Source organism: Podarcis gaigeae (genome assembly GCF_964106915.1).
Source record: "Podarcis gaigeae genome assembly, chromosome: 8".
In the NCBI taxonomy this organism is placed as follows: domain Eukaryota; kingdom Metazoa; phylum Chordata; class Lepidosauria; order Squamata; family Lacertidae; genus Podarcis; species Podarcis gaigeae.
The window spans coordinates 22,710,959-22,723,369 of record NC_139684.1 but is presented as its reverse complement, the minus strand read 5'-3'; the positions used below and the strand labels follow the sequence as shown (position 1 = coordinate 22,723,369).

General features: G+C 43.0%; 1 protein-coding gene across 6 annotated transcripts in view; it reads right to left on the bottom strand.

The window, feature by feature from the left end:
• PRDM16 (PR/SET domain 16) overlaps window positions 1-12,411 on the bottom strand; it is a 440,541-nt gene that overhangs the window by 193,515 nt on the left and 234,615 nt on the right. For all 6 annotated transcript variants that reach the window (XM_083752460.1, XM_083752461.1, XM_083752463.1 and 3 more), the window contains exon 3: window positions 4,136-4,186. In XM_083752460.1, coding sequence (XP_083608586.1) covers window positions 4,136-4,186 — 51 coding nt within the window. The remainder of the gene's footprint in view (window positions 1-4,135; window positions 4,187-12,411) is intronic.

Sequence of the window (12,411 nt, the reverse complement as noted above, 5' to 3'; positions counted from 1 at the left end):
ACATGATAGAAGTGTACAATATTATGGATGTCATGCAAGAAGTAGGTAGGGAAATATTTTCCTCCCTCTTTCATGACACTAGAACTCATGAGCATCCAATGTGAATTTGCTGTACCCTGTACTTTTATTTCACTAATTGGTTTAATTGGTTTTTGCAGATCCTCTAAGTTGCTATATTTTAACAGACATAACCTGTTTCACCACATTCATGTTGCTCGAGTCTTTTTTACGGGCATCATGGCAAAGTCTACATGAATATTTGCATGCATTTCTGTGCAAATTTCTCCTTAAAAAAAAAAGTGTTATAGTGTGCATTTCTGCTGCTACTGTTGGAGAAGAGCACTGCAACATCGGGAACACTGCAAATCTTGTTGGATAGCTCCATTTATTTATTTATAGCAAAATAAATGAATAACTTGTATGTGGCAATTACATTTTTTAAAAAAATCAAAGCGGTTTACAACAATTGTACACACACAATAAAAGCCACATGGTTATAGATCACTGACTAGTTTATCTAAACTGCCTCCATAATCCCAATGGCAAAGAAAATAAGTTTTCAGAAAATGTTTAAAGGCCAATGTAGAAGACACCTGCTGAATCTTTACTGGAAGATGCCTGGACCAATGACAGGAAAGGGGGCCTTCTTGATAGTTCCACCTCCCTCAGAAGTTTCTAGGGGTTTCCTGGAGGAGGGCCTTCTCTGTGGCAGCCCCCTAGGTCATGGAATCCCCTCCCCACAGAGGTACATGTGGAAACTTTGCCATATAACTTTTGCTGAATGGTGAAGAAATGTATATTTACCATGACCTTTGACACCTAAGATGTGTGCTTTGACAGCCCCACCCTATTCCTACAAATGCCATCTGGTGATTTGTTAATTCAATATGAGGAATTGTTGATTATTCTATATGATTTGTGTTGTATTTGTAATGTTCTATTATGTTCTATCATGCTATTCTTATTTATTGTTTGTAAGCTGCTTTGGGGTTCATTTGAATGAAAAGCAGCATAGAAACGGAGTAAATCAAATCAATCAATCATTTTTAATTTTTAATTGTTATAACCTGCCCTCAGACCTGCTGATCAAGGGTAGGTCATAAATTTAACAGCAGCAGCAGCTCAGTTTCATGTCAAATGAACCATCACTTTGAGAAATGCAAATTAGGTAGGTTCACATTTTTAAAATTGTGAGACATTTAAGGAGGATGTTTCTCCCCCCCCAAAAAAAAAATCAAAATAAAAAATTGTATGTGTGCCTCATTGCAATAACAAGCATTTAGTGATGAGCTCACATTGACTGGGTACAAAGTGAATGGGATTTATTGCTAACACATCATGAGAAAGTCCAGGAAAACTGCAAAGTGTCTTCTAAAACAAGGAGGATGGGATTCCATTTTTGGGGGGTGATAAATGAGGTTATGATAATAAGGACTGTCCCCACATGGCTTGGGATAATAAGAGCCCTCTGAGGTCCAGACAAATGGCCGATGAGTTATGAGATGAACAAGGTAAAAAGTTCAGCACTACTGCAAGGTCACAGGGTGGTCAACAGAGGGCATTTCATGTGGGACATCCCACCCCCCAGCCCTCAAGTTGAGCTTCTAAAGGAAAAGATTATTTGCCTCATCTCATCCTGGAGAGAATTGGAATAGACTGTGTTGCGTATAGATATGTCTATGTATCTCTTTTCAAACTGCCTCTGGAGCCAGCCAGATCTAGAGTTTCACAATGTTTGGCAGAAGCTGCCCGGGTGTTTCGTTTTAACTTTCAGAGCTCAGAAAGTGTCATTAACAAGACAGCCATACAAAGGGGGCAGGGAAACAGTTGCTCTAGTTTTCAATCTGAAACAGCAATGGTTTCTTAAAAGGAAGTCTCTGGAGGTATGCTACCGAAAATATGAAATCTCATAAAAAAAGAAAATAAGCCAAAATGAAGCACAGAAAGAACACCTTTAGGCAAACACATGTTGCCATTGCCTAGATAGGTGATGCAATGAATCCACTAAAACAGCAAACTGGATAGACTTTGGCTGGGATAAATGTAACGATTTGGCCTAATTCAATAAATAGGCAATGATAAGCAGGGCTGCTTTGAGATCCCATATAACCCTGCAAGCATTGTCAGATTAGAATATATTTTGGGCACATTCATACTGCTTTAAAAAGTCATGGCTTCCCCCAAAGAGTCTGGGGAGCTGTGGTTTGCTAAGTATTGATTTGATGCTTTTGAATTATGGTGCTGGAGGAGACTCTTGAGAATCCCATGGTCTGCAAGAAGATCAAACCTATCCATTCTTAAGGAAATCAGCCCTGAGTGCTCACTGGAAGGACAGATCCTGAAGCTGAGGCTCCAATACTTTGGCCAACTCATGAGAAGAGAAGACTCCCTAGAAGAGACCCTGATGCTGGGAAAGATGGAGGGCACAAGGAGAAAGGGACGACAGAGGACGAGATGGTTGGACAGTGTTCTTGAAGCTACCAGCATGAGTTTGACCAAACTGCGGGAGGCAGTGGAAGACAGGAATGCCTGGCGTGCTCTGGTCCATGGGGTCACAAAGAGTCGGACATGACTAAATGACTAAGCAACAACAACAAGTATTGTAGTGCTGTAAATGCATGGTGTGAATGTGGCTGTAGTGTGACCTCTAAAACTCATGTCCAATTAAAAACAACAACAACACAGTACTAAGGGCTAGAAAGACAGTAAGAATCAGGATTCTCTGTCACCAAAATCTGCCCGGCGTGATGCCTGACTCATCAGAATCTGCCAGTGCCCATCTGCAGATCACCCAAAGCCACAATATTCCCACCACTGGTTCAGTAGCATATTCCAGGTTCTGCCCATGAATCATCAACATCTGCAAAGCTCCACACATGATACAGCGGAATCTGCCAGGCCCTGCCCATGGTTTGAAAATCTAGCCTACAAGGAAGTGCCCTGGCCCCAACTCCCTCAATTTCAAAAGCTACCACAGTGAAAATGCAGACTCACTGCTACCCGGACATTTGTCAAGAGGGATGTTCTGGGATGGAGCTCTGCATCCAGATTTCCATCCTCCTGGATTACTGCAGTGACTGTGTTACCAGCAAAGTAGCCTTTGGAAGGGGCTTTGCAGCTGATTTTCAGTTGTTTGGGCCTTGGGTGGAGAAGGTTTTCACTGATACCAGGTCATGGATACGGTTGTGGCGATCACACAGGGTCCCTGGACGTTTCACCGTCTATTGATCCCTGTGCCACCACTTTATTTCTCGCTGCCACCACCCAGGCCCTACCTGGTAAAATTCTTAGTCCAGTCAGGGTTAAATTGGAACATAAACTTCTGTTTGTTTATTGCAGTTTAACAAACGTGTGGTTTCATAAACGGTATCAGTCAATTACAATCATGGGGTGCCTATCCAGACCTATAACTTCCGCTACCTGCTCGCTCTCACTAAACCACCTCTCAGATATTTACTTGTCTTCCTAGCTCCTAACTGTTCCTGACTCAGCTTATTTCGCCACACTAACTCAACCTACCCACAGACTCTATCCCCATTCACTCCCACTCCAACCAACCACCCAACTCCCAACGAAATTCTCCCTTTGCCCCTCCCAGAGCTGGTTTTATAGTCCCTCTGACTCCACCTCCTGGGTTCTGATTGGGTAACCTGTTTAACTGTTTCACCTCCAGCACTCTCATATGTTAACATCACAACAGTCCCCTTCCAGCATGTATAGCTGACCACATGGTTTCTAAGAGTTCCGAGAGATGAAAATTTTAGGCAACGCATTCGCTTCCACAGAGTGGACTCAAAACCTATTTATAACAAACAATTTTATTTTCAGTGCCACAGAGGATTTCTGAACTTTTGTCCTGCTTGACCCAGAACTGAAGCCTACATCCTACCTGAAAATCATGCTGAGCCCACAAACTAGACATAAACGGAACCCCCCGCACAATAAGAAGGGCATTCCTGTTCCAATATGCAAACGACAATATGCAAATCAACAAATTTAGGTGGATATTCAGGAGACATATATCACACCCACTTCCTCACCCCTGGAACAAGGAAGCAGTCTAGGTCCCGTCATAACCAAATACAGAAGTTGCACAACTTGGACAAGATCAAAAGGCATTTTTTCTCTCTCCTACCTTTTTAATGCAGCCAGCTTGCAAAGCTGTCTCAGGATCCGTAAGCATTTGCTGAAAGCAAAACAAAAACAAAGGTCACTTGGCAGATCTGGGGAGCAGTGAGACAATGCAAATCATATTGAAATAATACAAGTAAAAGTATGATTTTAGACTGGGAAACAAGCATACAATGATTTGCATACAGCGATGGCACTAGGAATGGGTGAATCTGTCAGTTTGGGTATCTTGTTTTTCATAACTTAAGTTCTGTTTTCCACATTTCCACATTTTCTCTTAATATACGCATTTTCATTGTGTGAAGTTTTGCCTGGTGTAAATGGGGTTTTTTTTTTTGGCAAAACCATTTCTCCTAACATGCAACACTGTTTTGTATATTATCTTCATTAATATAGGCATTCATTTGCACGCTTTACCATAACATATATATGTGTGTGTGTTTCTGCAGCCATTGCTTGGCTAGAGAACCGCATTACAAAATTCAGAGAAGGGCCAAGTTCAAAGATGGCTGTGTTTCAGTTTGCATAGCGCTTCACTTTTAAATGCAAACCGAATTGGATTCCTCCCCAGTCTCTAGATGGAATGCAAGGAGGGTAAAACCAGGCATTCAAACTGAATAGAGAATTCCAGGGATGGGGGAATCAATCTAATTCTCATTTGACATATGTTCCCCTCCCACTGCAGTCCATTCCATTCAATTTCTACATCAATCTAAAATGCACACTAAAAAATAAATAAATCACTCCACTCAAAAGCACCCTCGTTAAGGGGATAAGCAGAACAATATGAACATGTCAACTAGCGTGTTATCTCTCTCATGGTATATACATGCATGCAGTTTGTTGCTTAAAGACTCCTGTCCCAAGCTTGATTTTCACCTCTGCCATGACCTACCAAGTGGTCTTCAGAAAGCCCCTCATTCTCATACTCTTTCCTATCAACACAGGAATGACAATATGCTTGGAACTTGGGGGATTGCGGGAAGGATTATTTGTTTATAAGCACAACAGGGATGTTGTGATAAACTAAACAGGTGATGGGCAAATATGAACTATCCCAATTGATTGCTTGCAAAAAAGGTCAGGGCACCAGAGATGTGCTGCAAGCATGCAGAATCATGGCAGAGCTCAGTATGACTATGGATCATATCCAATGCTATTCCTACTCAGAGGAGACCGACCGACGTTAATGGACATGACTAACTTAGATTCACTGCTTTCCACAGGTCCACTCTCAGGAGAGTTTTGTCAGAGACAAACCCATGTTGCTTCAGGAAAGAACAGGAAGCCCTTTATACTACAGTGGTACCTCGGGTTACAGACGCTTTAGGTTACAGACACTTCAGGTTACAGACTCCACTAACCCAAAAATACTACCTTGGGTTAAGAACTTTGCTTCAGGATGAGAACAGAAATTGTGCGGCGGCGGCACGGTGGCAGTGGCTAAAGTAGTACCTCAGGTTAAGAACAGTTTCAGGTTAAGAATGGAAACGGACCTCCAGAACGAATTAAGTTCTTAACCCAAGATACCACTGTACTTCATTGGTCCAGGTGGATCCAATGGTGAATATGGATGGGTGAAGTCGGTCCAGAGTCTCATGGTTCTTCACTGAAAAGCAGCCACCTACAGTTTGGTGACATGGGGAATCTGTACAGAGCCAACAGTTCCACACGCACCCTCACTGCCACATACTGAACCCATGCAGTTAGGAGCAGATTTGATTGTCACAACTGGAGAAAAGAAACAGGCAACAGCCATTTGAGGCAAAACCTGTTCTTTGCCCACTAACTGTGGTGCTATTTAAACTCCCTTCACTGGGGATGGTGCACTTGGAATAATGTGTCCATTCTAGTTGCTTTGCCTCTAAAAGGGATATTGAAGAGCTGGGGAAAGGTTCAGAAAGGGATAGCCAAAAATGATCAAGAGGTTGGAGCAACTCTCTTATGAAGATAGGTCACAACATTGGGGGTTTGCTGGTTGTTTGTCTGTTTTTAGTGTAGGGAAAGGTGAGTAAGAGAAGGCCTGGCGGAGGTGGGCAAAATTATACACGGTGCTGTGATTGTGGAGAAAGTTTACCTCTCCTCCCTATACTAGAACTCAGGACATTCTGTGAAGCTGAATGCCTAGAGATTTATGGCAGACAAAAGAAAATGCTTCTGCACACAGCAGCACATATCTAAGAGAAGTAGTGTTGGGTCCCAACTTGGCTGGCGTTGAAGGAGAATTAGACAAGTTCGTTGAGGCTATCAATGGCTGCCAATTATGATGGCTGTGTCCTACCTGGAGGAATCATGCCTCTGAATACCAGTTTCAGGGAATCACAGGTAGGGACAGTGCTGCTCTCCTCAGACCCTCCTTACAGACTTCCCATCAGCCTCTGGCTGGGTAATGTGAGAACCCGACAAGAACATAAGAGCCCTTTGGACCAGGAACAATTAGTTGAGTATCCTGTTCTCACAGTGGCCAAGCAGATGTTTGTGGGAAACCCAAAAAAGTATGTTAGTTTAGATGGCACACTGGCCTGATCCAGCAGAACTCGGGTTGCATCCAACTAAGTTCTCCTCAGAACAAACCCATGTAAATTAATGAACCTAAGTTAGCCGTGTCTATTAACTCAAAAGGGTCTACTCTGAATTGGACTAGCAATGGCTACAACCCTTTCATGCTTTCACAGCGCCCTTCAGACATCTATTTACTTACTCTCTTGCACATAAATGTCTGCCATTTATTTCCATGGGGCCGATAAAGGTCTTCAATCAACGGAAAAGTTGTGGTGGAGCAAATCTACTCCCTACACCTAATCATGGGTGGTCCAGCCTCCACCAACACGGATCCCTGTGCCCCTCCTATCCTATAGATCATTGCCATACACAGGGCCCACGTGTAGACATTTCCCTGGTTTCTTAATATTAACAGTAATCACTCATTATCATCGTCAGGATTTCAGACCTAAATATATTCGCTGTATTTTTCTTTCTTTCTGTTCCTTCCCTAATAACCCTCAATATTCTCTTTCCTTTTGGACACATTTGCACAGCTGTTTTCTGGGAAGCTCCTGCAATGGTTCCAAGATGTCTTTCTGGAGTCGTAGTAGCTAATTTGGAACTCACAGACTACTCCAGCTATTTCTTCTCTCTCTCTCTCTCTCTCTCTCTCTCTCTCTCTCTCTCTGTCTCTCTCTCCCACCCCCGTTTTCCAGGGTGGAACTGTGAGCTACAGAAGTCCTACACGTTCTGCCCAATAAATGTGCCAGCTGAGTGGGTCTGGCTCCATCTCTGTGTTTGCATGACCCGGCCTGGGTAAGGCCACCCAATTTCCTAAGTTCAAATATGTTGGCAGGGCTTTTCCCCGAGCTCAGCTGTGACAACAAAGTGTCAGATTTTAAATATGAAGGGTTTTCTAACCCCTCCGATGTTTTACGTTTCTTTTAATAGACACCAAAAATTGTGGTTTTGGAAAGCTGCGAAAAGCAAACAGGAGCGAAAGGTGAGCGCCGGAGGAACAAAGCAAAGTTTGTCGGGGGAAAATCAGCACTCCAGGCTGCATGCTAAATAGTTTTGCATGCCCCAATGCGAGCAGACGGGGCTGGTTCGATGGAGCAGAACCGAGCTGGGGTTTTAAAGGGAAAGGACAGTCCTTCTGGGCAAGGCCAGCAGCCCACACTCAGCTTGTCAGCCCAATCAGGATATACGGAAATTTACAGTCTAAAGGAGGATTTAGCTACCTAGCGCAATATACACTAAGATAACAAAGCCAATTTTGATCCTGAATGAGTCTCTCTTTGGAGTTCCCACTAGGCTGAAGGGGCAAGCATCCATATTGTCTGAGAACCAGGAATGTACGAAACTGTCAATATCAGTTTCTCACCCGCTCCCCCAATCTTAATTCAGTTCTCCACTTTTCTGCATACATTTGCATTGCAGAAAAACTCCTCCTGGAAATTCATTAGCATTCTACTTCCTAATACAGTGGTACCTCGGGTTAAGAACTTAATTCATTCTGCAGGTCCATTCTTAACCTGAAACTGTTCTTAATCTGAGGTGCCACTTTAGCTAATGGGGCCTCCCACTGCTGCCATTGCACGATTTCTGTTCTCATCCTGAAGCAAAGTTCTTAACCCGGGGTACTATTTCTGGGTTAGCAGAGTCTGTAACCTGAAGCTTCTGTAACCTGAAGTGTCTGTAACCCGAGGTACCACCGTATGCACAAGTTTGCAAGCAAATTTCCCCAATGCAATGCATTTTTGGTGTGTTATTTTTGCAATCAAATGCATTTTCATACACACTTCCCCCCTGATATATCCAGTTACTTGGTTAGGTAAATGCCCCATGACATTTTGAAGGATGGCTGTGTTTCAGCTTGCAAATCATTTCAGGTAGTACTAATTAGGTAGTTTTGCATTAAAATGTGAACCACCAGACTGAATTTCAGAGAGAGAGAGAGAGAGATTATTTCTGTCTCCATGCCATGTGTCATTTTATATGTACCAATCATATCACCTATTACTCCCCTTTTCTCTAAACTTAGAAGCTCCAAACAATGCAACATTTGCTGATAGAGAGACCAAGACCACAATGGAACTGCCAATGAAGAACTGAAGAGAAAGTCCCCAAGATGTGAAATATCAAATTTGAAAAATTCTGAGTGGTATTCAGCACAGTCCTACATAGAACAGACCCAATGGTGTTAGTGGACATGGCTAATTTAGGTTCATTAATTTAAGTGTGTTTCCTCTGAGCAGGACTGAGCAGAATGCTACCCTTTATCCCAGCATTGACAACTCCCGCAAAAATCCACTCCTTGTTCCTGGATGAACATAGAGACAAATAAAAATTTCCAAAGGAGTTTGAACACACACACACACACACACACACACACACACACACATGCGCTCTATCATACAAGCATAACAACATTTCAGCAGCCACTGCTGAAGGACAGCTTTGCATTAGCAGTTGCTCTAGGGCTGGCAGCGGTGGGGAAGGAATCCTGTCCCTAGATTTTCCTTCCTGGAGTTGGGAGATGGGAGAGGTTTTGTTGCTGGCGCATTGGGGTTTGTGCAACTCCTCCCCACTTTCTACAACCAAACATGTCAGGAGACGCCATGTGAATCTTTTTCAAAAACAGTTTACAAGTTGGCATGCGCCATCTGTGCTTAGCCCTAATTTGATTACATTCCCCGGACGGATCACAATGAGCTTATGTAAATAGTAATATTATCCATTCATCCCATGTGCTTGGATAAATGGTTATTTCGTGTGTGAGTGTGTGTGTGTGTGTGCGTGCGCGTTCATGTGTGTGTGTGTGAAATTAAAGCACACAGGCATGCAAAATGGATGGATATATGGATGAATATATTGGATATATAGTTACGGAATCTATTTGGCCAAACTGCTGTTTTGCTGTGCTCAAGATTGCATATGGCATCGAGAGTTTTTCTTTCCTTTTCCAAAATCTTTCCAATAGAATTAAGCCTGAAGACAGATAATGGGTTGCACCAAGTGCTAGGCCTACTCAGAGTAGACCTACTGAAGTCAACAAACATGAGAAACCCAGGTCTGTTGATTTCCTCTGGAGGTGGAGACTCAGGTTCAGCAAATTCCTTTTCTTCTGGAGACTCCTCTCTGCTGGGTGCGTCCCTGACATTGGCCAATGGGGTCTTGGTCCCCACTGGTCCAGAAATATATGGGTGATCTCTCTGTGTTGGCTAGGGTTGATGAGAGTTGTAGTCCAATACATCTGTATGGCACCAGGTTGGCAAAGGATGAGTCAATAAGTCAAGGGACTTATTCCTCTCTAATTAAAAATCCTGTATTGGTCCTTGGAATGCATAGACAGATACATACCCCCCCACTCTTTAAAAAAAGGAAGGAAGGAAGGAAGGAAGGAAGGAAGGAAGGAAGGAAGGAAGGAAGGGGTAGAACCCAACCATAAGCTCACATTAAGATGCAATAACCACCCATGCACCCATTTTTAATTTAGGCACATGAATCCAATGTGAAGTTGCCATGCATAAGAAGCACGTTCAATTGCCGCAAGGATGATTAGGTCCTCAGACGACTGCACAATGGACAGCAGGTGTTTATCCTTCTAGGCCAGGCATAGGCAAACTCAGCCCTCCAGATGTTTTGGGACTACAACTCCCATCATCCCTAGCTAACAGGACCAGTGGTCAGGGATGATGGGAATTGTAGTCTCAAAAAACATCTGGAGGGCCGAGTTTGCCTATGCCTGTTCTAGGCTGATGGTCTTGGGGTGACCATAAGGGCTTGCCAAATCTGCGCAAGTTGTCCTGGAATGGTTAAACAGTTTTGTACTCCAAGGAGCCAAGGGAGATATACATCCCCCACAAAAGAAAACCACCACAGATTGTATATCCCCACAACACCCCCGATAGACAACTATCAGGCAGCTGCCGCAAGATCACTCAGCAAGCTTCATGGCATGTGTGCATGGTCTCAGCACTTTGCACTATGCCAGCTCTCAAAGACCCGGCGAGGGCCTTTGATGGGCTGAAGATGAGGCGTTTGATCAGGATGTGTTTGATGTTATTTGAATATGAAACAGAGAGGGTGGTGGTGGGGAGCTGGCTTAATATTTAACCGCAGATCAGATGCTTTTCTGCACTAGCATTCACCTCCAAGCTGAGTGTCTGTTGTCTCCCCAGTATGCAGAGTTGCACTCTTCACCCTAATCCCTCCAGACGGTCCTCAAACACAGCCATGATTAATCATTTTGTCACTCTGGGCTATGGCACCAGGCAGATACTGTGGAGAGAGGCCACACCCAAGAGCCCAGCTGTGATAACTCCCAGGTGTGGGAAAGTTCATATATAATGATGATAACATGGTTAAAATGAACTAATGGCAGGGCGAGTAGAGATGTCTGACTCCATAGCACCTGACTCCACAGAACCAGCCTTGATCAATGACCAATGTTCGATCAATAATTATCATCCTTTATCTGTTTATTAGATTTCCTACCCAACCTTCAACGTGAGATTCCAGGGCAGGTTACAACAACTTATAAAAAAAATATTAAAATCAGTTAAAACAATTACAATCAAGAGCATAGGGTGAGTCGATAGATAGATAGATAGATAGATCATCATTTTGGTCATTTATATACAATTTCATACTTTAAAGAAGCCTCTGATATCCTAGCAATATCACAAATGAAATTAAAATACAAAAAATAAAAATCTATGTTTCAGAGCAGCACAGGGCAATTAGGTAAGCTGTTCTCTTAAACACAGACAGTATTTAATGGGGAAAGGGTCAAAGATATGCAAGTAACATGCATATCCCATTAGACAACTGTTTTTGCAAGGTTGTTCCATAAGGAATGGGCAACACCAGTGAAATGCAACTGAAAGGGGAAAAGTTGAAAGTTCGAAAGTTTTGTGCAGCTTCACAACCAGGTTCACCTTTACCATTGAAGCTTTAGATTTGTTCTTTCTCTATGAACGGCACATATTAAAAGCAATTGTTGACTTTGTTGAGAGATGAAACCAAGATGAAACTGAAAAATATATCAAAACTCCTGGCTTAAACACACACACACACACACACACACACACACACAGCAAGAAGTAATAACCTCCCCCCGTCGGCTTTGGTGTGATCATATCCCACGATAAATATCAGGAAGTTAAACACACCGTCTAATGGGGATGATTTGTAAGAAGTTCAGTATGCAGAGGACTTAATACTTTTGGCCAAGACAAACAGAAGTCAAGGTAGAGATTGCAGAATGGCACCTTTCCCTTTGCCAAGTAATTGGAGGATGGTGATAGGAGGATGTTAAGTACAATCCCACAGTCTTCAGGGCCTATTTGGTTTTTATATGGCGTCCTTATCAGGCTTTAAAAGTCCAGTGTTTGTGAGCTGATGAAATGTACTTCAAGCTTTGGCAAGGTTTCCCCCCCTCAAGGAGAAAAGGGGGGAAATAAATACTGTAAGCTCATTACATGTGTTTCTGTGTGTAGAAGAAATAGAAATCTAATTATGAGGTGTATTCTTTTCCTTTCATGTAGCAATCTCCCTCTTCTTGGACATTTCATTTATTTATTATGTCAGGCCCTCCAAGTGTCCCTATTTTCCAGGGACAGTCCCGGATTTACAGAAGCTGCCTCAGTTTCTGTTTTGATCCATGAAAGTCCCGCTTTTCCTTAGGACATCCCTATTTCCATCAGATATTCTGTTGGAGGGTATGGAGTTAAGCGACCCCCGAGCCATCTGAAAGCAGCTCTCTATAGGGAAGTTTTAAAATGTTTGATG